Source organism: Hemiscyllium ocellatum, chromosome 7 (assembly GCF_020745735.1).
Source record: "Hemiscyllium ocellatum isolate sHemOce1 chromosome 7, sHemOce1.pat.X.cur, whole genome shotgun sequence".
NCBI classification, from domain to species: domain Eukaryota; kingdom Metazoa; phylum Chordata; class Chondrichthyes; order Orectolobiformes; family Hemiscylliidae; genus Hemiscyllium; species Hemiscyllium ocellatum.
The window spans coordinates 53852536-53870556 of NC_083407.1; the positions used below are offsets into that span (position 1 = coordinate 53852536).

General features: G+C 37.7%; 1 protein-coding gene across 1 annotated transcript in view; it reads left to right on the top strand.

The window, feature by feature from the left end:
* Nucleotides 1-18021, top strand: part of pla2r1 (phospholipase A2 receptor 1) — a 170060-nt gene that overhangs the window by 87075 nt on the left and 64964 nt on the right. Inside the window, exons 14-22 of the mRNA XM_060827204.1 lie at nucleotides 227-359; nucleotides 463-498; nucleotides 2395-2567; nucleotides 4422-4489; nucleotides 4579-4682; nucleotides 6777-6919; nucleotides 8137-8254; nucleotides 8704-8864; nucleotides 16795-16945. Of these exons, the coding sequence (XP_060683187.1) occupies nucleotides 227-359; nucleotides 463-498; nucleotides 2395-2567; nucleotides 4422-4489; nucleotides 4579-4682; nucleotides 6777-6919; nucleotides 8137-8254; nucleotides 8704-8864; nucleotides 16795-16945 (1087 nt within the window). The remainder of the gene's footprint in view (nucleotides 1-226; nucleotides 360-462; nucleotides 499-2394; nucleotides 2568-4421; nucleotides 4490-4578; nucleotides 4683-6776; nucleotides 6920-8136; nucleotides 8255-8703; nucleotides 8865-16794; nucleotides 16946-18021) is intronic.

Sequence of the window (18021 nt, forward strand, 5' to 3'; positions counted from 1 at the left end):
TTCACACCCAGCTATGTAAATCTAGATGTTCAACATTATTCTAACTCTAGCACATGATATTATGCATCTTTCACCAAATAAACCATTGCTGAACAAGCAAAATGACAAGTTAATCAATATGAACAAAACAATGAGGAACATCTGAAAGAAATACTGTAATGTCTTGGATTTCCAACCTGCAGCTATCATGAAAAACTAAACTGTCGTATTATCTCTTGGTTTCTAGGTTGTTTCTTTGTTTTCACTTGATAGAGACAAAGATGATGATGTCAGAATTTGTGCTGCATACAAATTTGATAAAACCATTGCACCTTTTCGTTGTGATGAAAAGCTGGGATGGGTTTGTAAAATGCCAAAAGGTAAATGCTTTGGCTTTATTTAAATGTGAAAAAGTTATTATTTTGCCTAATAATGGAATGTGTGCAGTGAACATTTAATTGATTAATCAATTGTTTTATTTAGGAGCTGAACTGAAAAAACCAGACTGGTACATTGATGGTAAGCAAAAGTAGCAGTAAATGCTCAAGTAATGTGAACAATAATTGCCTGTAAAGCAATAAGTATTTCATGAAACAGTTGATTCACTTCATTATCCCCATAGTGACAGAACCATTGACAGAACCAAGGTTGACTTGTGTGCTATCCACTGAGGTAAAACAGGACCTGACCAGTCTTTTGTTTTATCTTTTCTTTCACAAACTGTACATCAAGAGCTGATAAACCTATCCTGAAGAGAGAAACTTGAATTTCAGCCTCCTTAGATTGACTCAGGTTTCTTGCCTCAGAGTTAATTCCAACAGTGCCAAGAAAAAAATCTTTTAATGGAGAGAAAATCTTCCTTTTTTTGCTATACCTCAGTCTTGATAAGGTCTAAAACATGCCATATTTATTGCATTAGGACTTTTCTGCTCACTATAGGCTTGTTTTCTCTTCTAGTGCACCATCAGTTGTCCTGTTGCAGTCCCTCTGCATTCTCCCCTTTAGCTCTAATGGATGATAATACAATTCCATCGCGGAGCACTTCTCTCTATTCAATCAATTGAACTATAAAAATAGGTCAAATTCATCTCAAAGCCTGTCCTGCCCCATTCCTCTTGTGATAAAAGAAAGAAATTTCAGGCTCAGAAATCAAAATCTAAATGATTTTCTCTTCCTACTCATAAACATTGGCTCAGATTTTCTGATGGCCAGGTAATGAATTGGAGTCGCATGTAAGGAACATGAAGAAACCCCAATGCAACTGACTTTAAGAGAATTGTGAGGGAATTTGAACATTATGATTTGGCAATTCCCCTGCATCTTGAATCCTCTGAAGATAATTTTTTAATGATGGAGTATTTGGACAGTTCCAATTCCTGTAAGCTTATTTTTTTAATCAGGAAATGTTAGAGGTTAAAAAAATCTGGATAATCATAGAACTCCTACAGTGTGTAAAAAGGCCACTCGGCCCATTGAGTCCACAATGAGCCTCCAAAGAGCATTCCTCCCATCCTATGCCTGTAACCGTGCATTTCCCATGGCTAAGCCACCTAGTCTGCACATCCCTGAACACCATTAGCAATTTAGCATAACCAATCCCCCTAACCTGCACATCTTTGGACTATAATGTGGGGTAACTAATAAATTCAACTGCTCCCACCTTACAACTACATCTGAATGGGCCACAAGGCCCCTTGTGGTGAAAAAAACCCATTAAAATCTCAACCTATCAGGAAAACCTGCATACCCACCACCCCCCCACCCCAAAAACCAACAAACCATGGCCCGGACTCATCACTGACTTGACCCCTGAACCTAACTTAGTGACTTTTTTAGCCACCTATCCTTGGCACCCTACATATACCTTCCTCCCCTGCCCAAACTAACTCACACCCTCCCCCAACATTTGCCTTATGTACATACCCTTCCTGAGGAGCTGTCACAGTAGCTTGCTATGCTGCTGGATATTTAAACTCCAGCTTAGAACACCCTGCTGCAAAATGGAGTGAGGTTTCAACAATGATTCTCCCTCTGGCTCCACTTTTTCTTGGACAAGTCTCTGCTGTTTGATAACTGAAGGCTGCTGTCCAGGAATCTCCAGTGCAGAACTGATCTAAAGATAAATGATTGCCATCGGAAGTACAGTTTCTGATGCTGACTGGAATTTCTAGGTGAATATTCATGAATTTGGCCTGGACACGATACGAATATAAATTACTTGTAACTTCAGTCAGATAATGTTTGCATTTATGATCATTCTAGCAGTATAAGCTTTTAACTCATATTTCTTGTGAATAGGTTATGAAATGTATCATGGAGATTGTTTGAAAATGCTGGTGTGAATAAAGTTAACATTTAAAAGCTGTGCAGCTAAATTTGTATTCCTGTAAATTCTGAATTGTTTCCTCTGTGCAGAAGAGCAATTTGCATTTGCACCTTGGATCTTCTTTCAAGGAGCTGAATATTTGTTTTTTGAGACGGAGGGGAAGTGGCTTGCAGCTGCTGTGGCTTGTAGTTTGATGGGTAGCGACTTGGCATCTATAAATACAGCCAAAGAACAGGACTTCATTAAAAACAGAATTGAAAAGGTAAAAGAAGATCAAAATTTTGTTTCACGATGGAGCAGATTTTATAGCAGTAACAGCTAGGATTTCTGAGTACTATTGAATCTCATTACAAAAACACTTTGTGAAGTCGATCTATAATAACACTATCTCTCTCAGCTCTAGATGCATCGTTTTTTTTGTATAGCAGTGTCATTTCTACAGCTGCCACATTCATATTGCTTACTTGCCCAGTGGTTGGAAAAGATCCACACAAATCCATGAGAACAAAACTGCTCCTCAGCCCTCTAGAGGACGATTGTGAACATTTCAACTTTGCCAACTGAAAGTCAAAAAAGCATGACTGCCTTCAACTTTTGTACAGGTCAGAGCTCAGTTAGTTGGATAGCTCGTTTACTGGGATGCCAACAGCGTGGGTTCAATTCCCACATCAACTGAGGTCACCATGAAGGATTCTCATTCTCAACCTCGCCCCTCACTTGAAGCATAGTGACACTCTGGTTAAACCACCACCAGTAATTTCTCTCTAATGAGAGAGCGATCCTATAGCCTGGTAAGACTATGGTGACTTTACCATTACCTTTGTGTAGGTCACTATGCCAAAATGTTGCAGTCAAAAGTGTCTCAGCCAATGGATGCTGGACCTTAAATGGCTTAAATCTTTCGTATGAATCATTTTGCTTTCTTTGTTAGGTTGTAACCAGGTATAAACAGCTGTATTGTGAATTATAAGACAAATTTTGATGCATTTAAATTTCCAGTTAACCATATGACATAATAAAGCATGAATGGGGGTTAATTTTGCTTCTTTGAAAGCTGTTCAGTTACTTACTACGCCAATTCACACATTTTAGATTTTTGATTTTTAATCTGCTGAATGTAGTGTACATTGCAGCAACTCCAATACTATATTCATCAAATTAATGCATTTCTTGCCAGGCAGTATAAATATATACTCAAGTCATTATGCATTCTTAACTCATAGAGCAACGTATTTATCTATTTTACCCATATTAAGTTACAATGTTAAATTCATCTGAATAAATCGTCATAGGTTTCTTTTTCATGGGGACAATGAAAAAGAATACTATTTGTGAAACTTATGCCAGCAAAATGAAACCATTTGTGTAAAAATCACAGAAAAATTTCGAAAGAACTTCCAAAACAAAAACTTAATCTAACCGACCCAAAAATTGTCAAACTAAGATCCTGTGTCTGATTGGACATGGCTTTAATTTTAAAACCAGGTTCAAAGCATTTTGCTGTTTTTAAGTTTTTCTGAAGAACAATATGAAAATTTACTTCTTTTGAAGCTTGTCACTGGGATATCAGTGTAAAATACTCAACAGTCTCGTGTATTGACGGGTGTTTATTGAAACAGAAACTATAAGGCCTAGTCTAATCAGCTCCTTGGGAGAAACTCAGGTTACAACTGAAAGTGATGGTGGCAAGATCTTTGACCTGCCAATTGCAGCAAAAAAGCAATCAGAACTGCAGATCCAGCCAAGTTCCATTCTGTATTCTTTACTATTCCTCAACATTATCATCTGTCTTAATTAAGCCATCTTCAACATTAAGCATCAATGACAAACTGGCTCAATCTCTTTTACCCATAGCTATTAGATTTCAGGCCCAATATGAAGACCTGAAGGAAGTAGAACTACCTCAATTTAACATCAAATCTGAAGACACCCTGTTGAAGCATGTTTGTCTTAGCACCTAATTTTTAGCTACCTCACTGTGTACTTTGATTGTCCAATTAGATAACATTAGTACAGTATTTCAGGGCTCTTCCAGATATCATTATGTTTTGCAGCTTATAACAAAAGCCACAATTCATGTAATTCTTTTTCATGGAATTTTGATGTTGTTCTGCAGTTTTTAGCAAATGGGCATGAAAAGTGGTGGATTGGATTATATGCAGAAAATTCCAAAGCTGGATTTCGGTAAGAAATCCAAATAATTGTCCGGTAATGTCATTAATAAATCTACAATGATGTTTGCCATAATAAATCATTTATATATTTGTATATAGTTGGATAGATGATTCAACAATGTATTACAACAACTGGGATTTCAACTACCCAAGCCGTTTACCTAAGCATAGTGGCAGATGTGTTTACATGTCATCAAAAACAGGTAATATTACATTCTACCAATCATTAATTGTTTTGTGACTGTAATTAGTGACATAACTTTGCTCAATGTCATAAAATGGATGCATTAGTATGTCTTTGAGGGAACTACTTCTAGTCTGAGTAAGCCAATTACTTTATGAATGGAGTTGATTTTACACTTGAGAAATCCCTCAGATGTCAAGAGAAAATCTATCATATCACTCTTGTTTTCGAAATCACATGTGCCTTCAGTAAATTTGTTTGAAAATTCAAAATACAAAACGGTTAATATAGCACAAATCTTTTCCGGGCATGCGTGTGGGTGAACTGTGACTAACAAGCTTAGCATAGCACAAACATGTCTGGGTATGGAAAGAGTGTCGAACCCTGACAAGTTTGAACCCTGACAACCGAGACAAGCAGCTAAGAACAAGGAATAGGTGGACTCTGATCAAAAAAGTATATTGTACCAATTGTGTTGTTCAAAATTGAATGAAAACTATTGTTTATTGGTGGATCGTGTGAACTCTGTAAACTGCTTTACTTTGATGCTACAAAATAAACTCTCACCATTGTTTGGAGAGTTAGAAGTCAGATGTTGCTCTTAGTTTAGTTCCCCACTTATGCTTCAATAAAGGAGATTGGTAAAAGATTCCTTGAGTATCTAAACTGGGTTATTCCTCCCACTGCACACAGCTTGCAGAGGGATTCAATTACAAGGAACTTCAGAGTTACAAGAACTGTTACATCACAGACTTTGAGGTAAGGAGTGATGCAAACGATGCTGCAGAATGGAGACAGGTCTCATTACTGATTACCCCATTGTTCCACAAACCACCTCAAAATGTATAAAACCCCATGAAAATAACAAAAATGACAAAATTGCTCAACTGATGCTATTCAGGACATAAGAAATTCACAACAAATTTTATCAACAATGCAAAATTATTGTATTTATTATATTATACTTAATGTTAGTAAAAGAAATGGGGAAATCCCAAGGGAACCAAAATCAATTTCTCGTTCACTCCAATCCTTCCCAATTCCAAATTACCCACTCACATTCTTATTTCCTCACACTTGACAGAGGCTCAAGCCACTTCCCCATTCATTCCCACTCTATAGAATGCGAATCTACTGAAACTCTTTCAGACCTGCTGAGTTTCTTCAGCAATTTCTGTTTTTGTTCCATTTCAGGATGTATTTCCAAGAAATAAAATATGTTGTCTCTTACATCTGAAATGAGAAGAATAAGAAAAATAATGAAAAAATATTTCCTAAAAAAAAGCAAGATTTAGGGGATATGTTCAAATCCACGAGCATTCAAAATTAAATTGGCAACTATCAAGAAATGTGCTAAACTAGCAGTTTTAGACATGGCCTGCATAATGAATTGTGTGAGAACATCACCACAATTATCATTTTCAGGCGAGATAGGGAAGTTAGAAAGGGAATGGGATAGCTGTATTGAGAAGAATTTTATCAAAACGAGAATGTAAGGATGCTCTGACAGTTACATTAAGAATTGTATGTTTAGGAGAAAAATAATACATTTATTAGTTTGTGTCACAGAATGTAAAACAGCAGAGATGAGCAAGTTACATCTGTAGACAATTTAGAGAGTTATTTACAATCAAGACAGTACTAGCATTGGATGAATTTTAACTGTCCCAAGATGGACTGAAATAAAAGAAATGCTTATGATCAAATTGAAGGATATTTCTTAAAATATATTTATTCTATTTCTATATTGGTTTCTTTGGAGACTAAAAGAAAAAAAAGTGTTACTCAGTTTAGGTTTAGGAAAAAAAAGTGAGGCAATATCAATTAGCAATAAGTCATGAAACATCATAGCTGAAGGTGCTGGACACGTTTTAGTAAACTGCTTGCTTAGTGTGATACATTTTTGCATAATATTTTCATTAAAATAAATAGCTTCTGACAGTAAGTATTAAATAGTTTTTGGAGCATATTAATGAGATTATGAAAAGAATCTTAGATCTGCAAAATGCATGTTTCAAGATGCATTTTAGTTTTATTTTAAATTAAATTGCAATTTTGTCTTTGTCACCTGTACTGTAATGTCATGTCTATTTGCATTTTTATACACTGACAGGACGCTGGGGTGATAGCAAGTGTTTTCTATCTCTTCCTTTCATCTGTGAACGACACAATATATCACTGATAGAGGTTCATAAAGTTGAGACTTACCTTCCAGATCTTTCGTGTCCAAAAGGTTGGCTGTATTTTGAAAATAAGGTGATTTTAGAAAATGAAAAGAAAATTATTGGACTATTTTACATAATAAACATATTTATGACTGCAGATTGATAGTATACATTTTTGCTTGTAGCACTGCTAACTTGTCCATTTGTGGAGCTAATGCATTAAAAGTGGGTTTCCTCCGGGTCCTCTGGTTTCCTCCCACAGTCACAAAGATGTGCGGGTCAGGTGAATTGGCCATGCTAAATTGCCCGTAGTGTTAGGTAAGGGGTAAATGTAGGGGTATGGGTGGGTTGCGCTTCGGCGGGTCGGTGTGGACTTGTTGGGCCAAAGGGCCTGTTTCCACACTGTAAGTAATCTAATCTAATCTAATCTAATCTAATCTAAAATAAGTATTAAAATAATCTAAATACCAAGACTGCAAGATGAAAATCGGATGCTGTTATGTTTGTGTCATGTTCCTAATGAATGTTAAGTTAGATGCTCTGCTTGATAATCATCATCTGCAATTGACAAAGAAAGACAAAAAAAAATTGTCTAGAGCCTTTCATAATCTAAATACATGTCAAAGTAGTTCACAAATAATTCATTACTTCTGAAATGTAGTCGATCATTTTGTTGAGAAAATATATGTAAGCAAGCAAGTTTTGAGAAGATTTGTAGCTCTGGTTGAGGTTCTGGATGTAAGTTTGCTCTCTGAGATGGAAGGTTTATGTTCAGACGTTCTGTCACCATACTAGGTAACATCATCAGTGAGCCTCTGGTGAAGCACTGGTGGTATGGCCTATTTTCTATTCATGTGTTTAGGTTTTTTTGGGGTGGTGATATCATTTCCTGTTCTTTTTCTCAGAGGATGGTAAATGGGATCCAAGTCAATATGTTCGTTGATAGAACTCGGTTGGAATGCCATGCTTCTGGGAATTCTCGCACAAAACTCGATCAACAAACACATTGACTTGGATCCCATTTACCACCCCCTGAGAAAAAGAACAGGAAATGATATCAACATAGGAAATTATGTCGCCAACCAAGGAAACCTAAACGCATAAACAAAAAGTGGGCCATACCACCAGTGCTTCACCAGAGGTTCACTGATGATGTTACCTAGTATGGTGATGAAATGTCTGAAAGTAAATCTTCCAGCTGAGCAAGTAAACTTACAACCACATATAAACAAAGTTTGAGAATACTTATTAGTTATAAATGGACCTTAAAACATGGTCCATTGCTGACTTTTGTTTTCTCTGTGACAGTGTTTCCTGATGTATGCCCCAAAGGATAAGAGTCAGCTAAAACACTGGTATTCTGCTCAAATGTTCTGCAGTATACGTGGAGGAACCCTGGCTACAATAGAAAATGAAATAGAACAAGGTAACATGAAGTAGCTAATGGGATGTTGCATATTTAGAATTTGACTCATATATAATTGTTTCTGCATAATGGCCCAGGCTTTAAAATGAGATGGGCTGTAGAGTAGGATGTTGATCCACCCCAGGGACCCAATGATCCCAGGCACATAACACAACCTCGAGAGATTGTTGTGCTCTCTTTGTTTAAGCACTTGAGGCCTGGAATGATGCAGCAAGAAAACCAGGTTTCATCACCCTGCACCGTTTCTATCAGACATGGAAAAAATAAATCAGAGAGTGCTTACGAAATGGTCTTCCTGTTCAGGCTTCCTGTTTAGATAATTTAATAGCCCAGTGATTTCCATTAATTGTTTTTAATAACTGATTAATTTCCCATAAGTATTGCAGTAATTATTAACTTGCTGGATTGTAAAAGCTTTATTCAATTCTGTTTGCACTTTTAATCCACAGCATTTTTAACAATTCAGCTCCTGGATAGGACAACTAGTGTTTGGATAGGACTACACAGTGATAATTTTGAACGTTGGGTGAATGGGAAGCCTGTGAAGTATTCGAACTGGTTACCAAATGAGCCAGCACGGGACACTGCAGATCCATATAAAAATGATCCTGTAAGTTTATTTATTTAAATCTGCTGCATCAAAATGTGCTAATTATTAATAAGCCTGTGTACAATGTGTATTTCTTTGAACAAATCGAGTGCACATTCTGATCTGATTGGAACCCGCCTAGATTTTCAGATTCCAGTCCCTATCACTGGCTCAATATTCTAGCCCTGAGAGTTCTGCAGGACAGTTCAGGCCATTGAAAACAGCACCAGTCTTTGTTCAAACATAGCAACTGGAAGGCCCTATGTCAAAGATATTTGAGACTAAGAAATAAAGATTCCATCTTTTTTCAGAATGCATGAACTTCCTAGATATTTCCTTGGATTAAGTGAGGACTGCAGATGCTGGAGATTGGAGTCGAGAGTGTGGTGCTGGAAAAGCACAGCAGGTCAGGCAGCATCCGAGAAGCAGGAGAATCAACGTTTCGGGCAAAAGCCTTTCTTCAGGAATTCCAAAATGTCGATTCTCCTGCTCCATGGATGCTGCCTGACCTGCTGTGCTATTCCAGCACCACATACTCGACTTCTTTGGATTCTCTAGTCCGAGGTGAACTGGTGTACATTCTAACTTATGGTAACATTCCTTGATGGTATGTACCTGGTCCACCTACTGGGAAACAAAATGTCCTATCAAGGTTTCCTATTCTATCTGCACAGTTGCCCCAGACATGCACCTCCTCCCACACTCTCCTGAGACATCCACAAGCAAATCTTTGCCACTATAAAGAATTTAGAAAGGCACCATTTTCTTGAATGGATACAAAAGAAATGAAAACTTATTATTATGCCTACCTTCTTGTGCCATCAGTTTGTATTTATCAATGAGGGATTCAGAACTGTAATTTCTGTGTGAACTTGTTGGGTCGAAAGGCCTGTTTCCACTTCAAATGCTTGACTTACCAGCACAGACTAGAACACTTCCCTCCTTTCATCCTTGTTTATGTTGCTAGCTGATCTTAGAAGGGCTGGTGGCCTTAGTCTAAATGTTTTGAGTTACAAATCCAAGTGCAGGGAGATTTGAAAGATTGGTTAATTTGATAAGACAAAATAAAGAACTGCTGGAAATCTGAAACTAATGCAGCAATTTACCTGCACTTTACTCAGTAGAGTCTACTGTATTTGTTACTCACAGTGTGCTCTCCTCTGCATGGGGCAATGAAGTACAAACTGAGTGACTGCTTTGCAAAACATCTATGTCTGGCCAAAAAGCTAAACCTGAGTTTCCAGTTCCCTGCAACCTCAACATACCACTGTGTTCCCTGGCCAACATTTCTGTCTCTGTTCTGCTGCAGGACTCCAGAGAGGCTCAGTGTAAGCTGGAAGAATAGCACTTCATTATCCACTTGGGGACTCTGCAGCCTTCCACTTTCTTTAACTACAACAACACTCTGGACCCTATCGTCACACTGGCTGCTTTCGGTATATTCTGGACTGGTGGTGCTGGAAGAGCACAGCAGTTCAGGCAGCATCTGAGGAGCAGTAAAATCGACGTTTTGGGCAAAAGCCCTTCATCAGGAATGAAGGGAGAGACCCTGAAGCATGGAGAGATAAGCTAGAGGAGGGTGGGGGTGGGGAGAAAGTAGTATAGAGTACAATAGGTGAGTGGGGGAGGGGATGAAGGTGATTGGTCAGGGAGGAGGGTGCAGTGGATAGGTGGAAAAGAAGATAGGCAGGTAGGACAAGTCATGGGGACAGTGCTGAGCTGGAAGTTTGGAACTAGGGTGAGGTGGGGGAAGGGGAGATGAGGAAACTGTTGAAGTCCACATTGATGCCCTGGGGTTGAAGTGTTCCGAGGCAGAAGATGAGGCGTTCTTCCTCCAGGCATCTGGTGGTGAGGGAGCGGCGGTGAAGGAGGCCCAGGACCTCCATGTCCTCGGCAGAGTAGGAGGGGGAGTTGAAATGTTGGACCACAGGGCGGTGTGGTTGATTGGAGTGGGTGTCCCGGAGATGTTCCCTAAAGCGCTGTGCTAGGAGGTGTCCAGACTCCCCAATGTACAGGAGACAGCATCGGGAGCAACGGATACAATAAGTGATATTAGTGGATGTGCAGGTAAAACTTTGATGGATGTGGAAGGCTCCTTTAGGGCCTTGGATAGAGGTGAGGGAGGAGGTGTGGGCGCAGGTTTTACAGTTCCTGCGGTGGCAGGGAAAGATGCCAGGATGGGACGGTGGGTTGTAGGGGGGCATGGACCTGACCAGGTAGTCATGGAGGGAACAGTCTTTGCGAAAGGCAGAAAGGGGTGGGGAGGGAAATATATCCCTGGTGGTGGGGTCTTTTTGGAGGTGGCGGAAATGTCAGCACAGCCAACCCTATCTTTTCACCTTGTTATGGTCCACATTATCTGTTCATCTTTCTCACTGGCTTACTATTATCTATCCCTTTTGTCTGCTTAATTGTCTTTCTCTCCATCTGGGCAACATCTACACCTATTGGTTACTTTTTTATCTTCATCCCCACCCCATCCCATGTCTTCAGCATATATACCAACTTTTTCTAGCTACTATTAGTTCTGAAGAAGGGTCACTGAACCTAAAATGCTAAATATGCTTTTTCTCCACAGATGCTTCTAGACTTGTTGAGTTTCTCCAGCTAATTCTGTTTTTGTTCAGGTCATTGGTTGTTGGGCGTCAAATCTTCATTGATTGGAGTTATCCATAGCACAGAGAAAAGAAAGTTGTGGTTGTTGGAGTCCAATCATCTCAACCACAAGATATCTCTGTAAAAGTGCCTCAGGATAGTGTTTTAGGCCCAACCATCTTTAGCTGGCATGTCAATGACTTTCCCTCCATCATAACATCAGAAATAGGGATGTCTGCATAACTATCAAGTCTTGGACAGCATTCAGGCTTGTGTTAAGAGTTAACAAGGCATTTTTACATCACAAGTGCTAAGCAATGACCATATTCAAGAAAAGAAAATTAACCATTATCCATTGAATTCAACAGCATTAACTTCACTGAATCCCCCACTGTCAACATTCTGTGCACTACCATTGACTAAAACTGAACTGCACCAGCTATGTAAATACTGTAGCTATAAGAGCAGTCCAGAGGCTAGGAATTTAACGGCAAGTAACTTAACACTTGTCTCTTCAGTGCCTGTCCACTATCTACACAAGTCAAGAGCATGTTGAAATTCTCATCACTTGCCTAAGTGGGTTTAACTCCAACAGTATTTGAGAAGTTCAACACAATTCAGGGCAAAGCAGCCCACATGATTTGTACCATTTTGCCACCATCAGCATTCATCTCCTTTACCTCTGATGTACCATCTACATGATGCACTGCAGGAACTCACCTAGGCTTTTTGGCACGAACTTTTCAACCTATGACTTTGACCACCTAAAAGGATTAGGACAGTAGATCCATGGGAGCACAACCTCCTGCAAGTTCCCCTTCAAGTCTCATGCCATCTTGACTTGGAACTGTATCATTTTTGCATTACAGTTGTTGGCTCAAATTCCTGAAAATTCCTCCCTGACAGCACTGAAGGTGTCCCTAAACCCAAAGTCAGCACCAATTCAAGAAAGCACCTCACCATCAGCTTCTCTAAGGCAATTTGGAAGGTCAATAAATGCTGGCAGAGCCAGCAACTTCTATATCTCAGGACTTATTATTTTTTTCAATTCTTTTCTCAAGCAATTTTCATTCACACTTTCTTACTCAGCATCAGTCATCCTTACCAGGCTTATCTGAATGCATTTATGGGCTGGAAGATAATTCCTGGGAGAACTAAGAAGTTTATCATTCACTCATCCCACTTACCCAATTCGCCTTGTCAAAACAGCTAAAACAACTGCAAGATTACATATTGTAACACAACCTGCAGGGATTGTGAAAATAGTCTTCATGGCGGGTTTTTTTCTCTTAAAGGGCAATTTTGTGATCACAGAACTTCCATGAGATTGTTTACAGAGCAACAGAGTATCCTCCCTTTATCCAAAACCTTTGTCAGTAAGGTGCATTTTAAAGAGTTTTAATTTGAAGCAAGTGGTACAGAGGCAGTTGAAAACATTATGTATGTGGTGTATATTTATGTAATATTTATTATATGTGGGTGTGTCTGTATGGTGAGTATGTATGTGATAGGATATGTAACTGTGTATTGCATAAACTGATGTGGCTATCGTATAATGGATTTGATTCATTTAATCAGATTAATAATCGTTATACTTTCAGTAATTGATTTTTGAATAACAATGTTAAAAAAAATCACACAACACCAAGTTATAGTCCCACAGGTTTATTTGGAAGCACTAGCTTTCAAAGCGCTGCATCTTCAGTGTCGTTGTGATGTTAGTAACAGTGATATCTTGAGCTGAACTACTATTATTAATGTACCATAATATGCAGAGGCTGCTATTTAACATTTAAATGTATAATTTTCCTACATATCAATGAAAAGAATTGGCTATTTAACTTTTATACTATCAAGGCTAAGAATCTTCTGTTAGGAAGAGTTTATTTGTATTTCATTTGGAAATAACTTATTTGTGTATGGCTGCATTTAGTATTTTAGTCATTTGGTTTGTTCACTTAACACCTCCTGTTCCTCATTACAGATTGCCATCTTCTCAAGTAAGTGGAACTGAATTAGTAGCAGGGGTTTATTCCCATAACCCACCAGATTGGCATGAAATGAGCAGCTGATCCTCAGCTGCAATTAGTAGAATAATAATGAGCTAACAATTTCAAATTACAGGACAGAAGCATACCAACATTTCTGTAAGTTGGGTGGAAAATTTCAAGATCTTTCTTTCATTCATAATTTGTTTACTTTTCAGGCTGAAGTATAGGATTATTTCCAGAAATCAGAATTTGAGAAAGAATGAGATCTGAAGCAGCTGTTAGCTGTTTTAAACTGCTTATGATGTTCTGTTCTGGTGTTACAAGTAGACTGATGAAGTAATTTACAGTTGTATAATTAAAGCTGTTCAAAACCCAATGGTATCTGTCATGCAAACAGGATTTTGTGTTGAGCAACTTAAATTGATAAAGCCTTTTGAAGAAGGGTAACTGGACTAAAACATTGACTCTGTTTTCTCTCAACAGATGCAGCCAGACCTGCTGAGTTCCTCCAGCTATTTCTGGTTTTGTTTCAGATTTCCAGCACCCAGAGTTCTTTGTTTTATTTCAGTTAATGAAATGCTTTTGATGTTCTTCATCAAAAGTCAGTCTGTTCTGTAACACTAAATGTAAGGTCTTTAAGCGTTTCAGTGGTTTCTTTTGATTTGAATTTGATGGTGTAGACATCTTGTCTCTGGTTTGAAAACAGAAGTCGTTGAGAAATTCAGGTCAGGCAGCACCTGTGGAAAGAAAGCAGTGATGTAATTTTAAATCTGGTTACTCTTCATCAGAACACTTGACCTGATTCATATGTGTTGGTTTGGCTGGATAGCTATACAATTAAGGAGTATGACATACCAGGATGAGAATGTAAGCTTGTATGCACTGATTACTCCTGATCCTAACTTTCCAAACATTGTAATCAACTTGCATCATATGATCAGGTGTAGCCATGTTGTTACTCCAACAAAATGTCCATTTAACAAAAATATCAACAATATAATTTGTATCTAAAGAAAAATGTGGTTTTCTTATTTTTCCCCACTTTCTGGACATTACATCATGAATACTTAGAGCACTGGAATATATCTGAAGATATTTTAATGAGAACAAGCAACATTTTATGAAATAAAGAAAAATGATTTTGAAATTACCCACCCAAATTACAGAAATATTGTTATGCTTCTGTACTGTAATTTGAAATTGTTTATTTGTTATTTATTTTAACTCTAAGGAATTTACTGTGGGTCATCTTTAATTTATTAATCACAAATTGGATTTTGGAAAAACGCAACCTATTTTTAAAAAGTAAAAGTAAATTAAAAACAAAATTATAAACCAGTTCAGTTACACACAAACTGGTCATATAAGTAATTCAATTTATCTCTCCCACTTGTCAGTGACAGTGGCAAGAATTTCAACCTTTTAGTGACAATGTCTTCTTTCATAAAATGCACAGATATAAAAAACATTCCAACAATTATTACATAGCAAGAAGTGAAATGAAGAGAGGGATTTGGTGAAATTAAATTGCCAGGGAAGTGGTACTAATGAAGCTTCAAACAGACAAGTCTCTGGGTCCTGATGGACTTCAGCTTAGAGTCTTACAAGCGGTAGCTAAAGCGGTAATTGCTGCTAAACTTTCAAAATTTGCCAAATGCTAAAAATGTTCCATCAGTTTGTGAAGTAGCAAATTAAATCCTCATGTCAAGAAGGGAGAGAGGCAAAAAATAGGAAATTGTAGCCTGTTAGTTTGAGATCTCTGTCATGGGGAAGGTTTTAGAACTGATTATTGAGATTATTGGTGGAAAAGAAAACTTGCTGCAAATGTGTTGCTGGTCAAAGCACAGCAGGTTAGGCAGCATCTCAGGAATAGAGAATTCTCTATTCCTGAGATGCTGCCTAACCTGCTGTGCTTTGACCAGCAACACATTTGCAGCTGTGATCTCCAGCATCTGCAGACCTCATTTTTTACTAGGAAAAGAAAACTTGGAAAACTATCACTTGGAAAAGCACAAAATAATCAGGAAGAGTCAGCGTGGTTCTATGAAAAGAAAATCATGTTAACCAACTTACTGGAGCTCTGTGAAGAGTAGTGTTCACTTGGATAAAGGAAAACATGTGGATGTACTGCACTTAGGTTTTCAGAAGGCACTTGACAAATGGGAATGACTGCAGAATTCTGCAGTTCCACTGTACAAATCAAAAAATATTATTATTCAGGTGCAACACATGATTAAGATGGCTAATGGAATGCTATACCTTGCCACAAGAGGGATTGAAGATAAATGTGCCATGTGCAGTTGTAATCTCTTTATTTAATGGACTTGTTTTCATTGTAATTTAGAAGAGAGAGAGGTGACTTGATCAAAATAAATGCAATCCTGAACAATATTGGCACAGTGGATGTAGAAATAATGTTTCCTCTTGTGAATCCAAAACTAGAGGACACAGTTTAAAAATTAGGGGTCGTCCTTTAAAGATACAGTTGTAAAGAAGTTGTTTCCTGAGACTTCGGGACTGGCTGATTAAGAAGGTAGTAGAGGTGAGATCATTTAATTTTTTTTAAGGTGAAGGTAGATTTTTTGGTTAGGTAAGGTAATCAAAGATTATGGGGACAGATGGACATGTGGCAATTAAAACACAAGTAGATCAGCTATGATCTTTTGGAATAGCAGAGCAAGCCCAAGGAGCTGAATAGACTACTTCTGTTCCTAATTCAAACGTATAAATGTCCTGCATGATTGTATGTGGATGGAATAGGCATGCACCTGAAAGTTAGCCCTTCGAAAAAAATTTCTTGGCAGCAGCCACTGAACATCCCTACAAACTTGATGAAATGAGCTCTGCATACAGATTTGGTTACCAGTAGAAATGAGACCCACTCGGCTTGAGCCCTGATACAAGTAGACCGGCAGTAAACTAATATTAGCCTCACTGAAAAGAGGGCCAACTGGACAAGAGTTATAATTTTTGAGGCAACCTGAAAAAGAGCTTTCAAGGGCTGTTTTATTATCTCCAATGCCTTTTGCATGGGCCAAAAGACAAACCATCCATCCAGCACTTGTAAACAATGTATTCCACCTGATTTTTGACATCCAGTACAAAAGCAAAAATCAACTGGTACTTAGTCTATTGCTGTTTTTCCATAGAGCCATAAGTGGCAATCTTTGATCTCCAAAATCCAATTTGAAAGAGCAGTTAACAGTTGTGAAGACCTTTATTACAGGGTAACTTCAAAACAAATAGCATAAGGATAAGATCATTGGCTTGGTTTATTTTTGAATATTTCCTGACGGATGTTTACATAAAATATATCTGAAACTTAGCTAATTATAACAGCTAACTTTGTTGTAATTTTTTTGTAGACTTCAGAACATCTTAATAGCCCTATCTTACAAGAGGAATCAAAAAGGTGTGCTTTATTGTCCAATAGTCATGCTTATCATTCCACAGGAAGGTGGTACACAAGAACTTGCAATACGAACTATTATGGTTTTGTTTGTCAAAAGTATCCAGGTAAAGTTCTTCAGAGATTCATCACAGTTACATTTTAATAAATAAAAGAGCACAAATTTAGCCTTGAGGCACATAGTAAATGTCAGCCTTTATTTCAGTATTTGTAAATTCAAGTCCTAACAAAGGTCAAGTTAAACATACAGCCATAACAATGATGAGCTATTGTGTAAGGTCTAATTCTATGACTTAAGCAATTATTCCTCTACTAATAAATATGTGAAACTACTCCTTCATAGAAGAAACTGGCATTCTGTTCTGTGATTCATACTTTCACAGCTCACTCTCAACATGTCTAGATTTCATGTTAAAGACTATATGTTTTTATTGAAATGATTCCAAGCCAGTTTTTTTTGTTAAAAAGTGATGCCAAGTTAATTAATTATTTATAATTGCATTCAGAAATACAAAAAGAAAATGATCTGGAAGTACTGTCCTGAGGCAGTTGCAAAACAAAAAAAAAGAAGCAAATAAAATCCAAATCAGAAGAAACATTGAGATAGTTTTGACATGTGTCTCATTGAAATTTTGCCTTAGACACAGAATGTGGGGCTTTTAGGTTCAGTGCCAGAGATTTGGATTATATTATATAGGCAGACACTCAAGTGGGTACTAGGGGTGTGCTGCAGTGTCAGTGGTGCTGGCCTTCAAATGAACTGTGGTCCCATCTAATTTCTATGCTGCATATATAAAAAAAAATTCTGCTATACTGAGGTAGAGCAGGGGATGTTCTTCTGATGCTTTTAATAATAGTTTATCCATCAAGTTTAGTCATTTTTAAAAAATAATAAAGTTACGTACATTATCTGGTCTTTATTGCATTGTGTGAAATGTATGTCATGTGCAATTGGTTGCAGTGTTTCTCATATTAAGAAAGATAATACACTTTTAATGCATTTTTCCTGCAAATCCTTCTGGAGGAATAAGAGGTTTTGAAAGGCACTATACAAATACAAGCACTTTTTTTAGATAGCTAAAAATAAGACTGAGGGAAAATAAAATCCATCCAGGTGTCTTGTTTTAAATAGACCAGTCAGAAGTGGAGTTTTCCTGATCTAGCATTCTAGATTTTTCCAAGA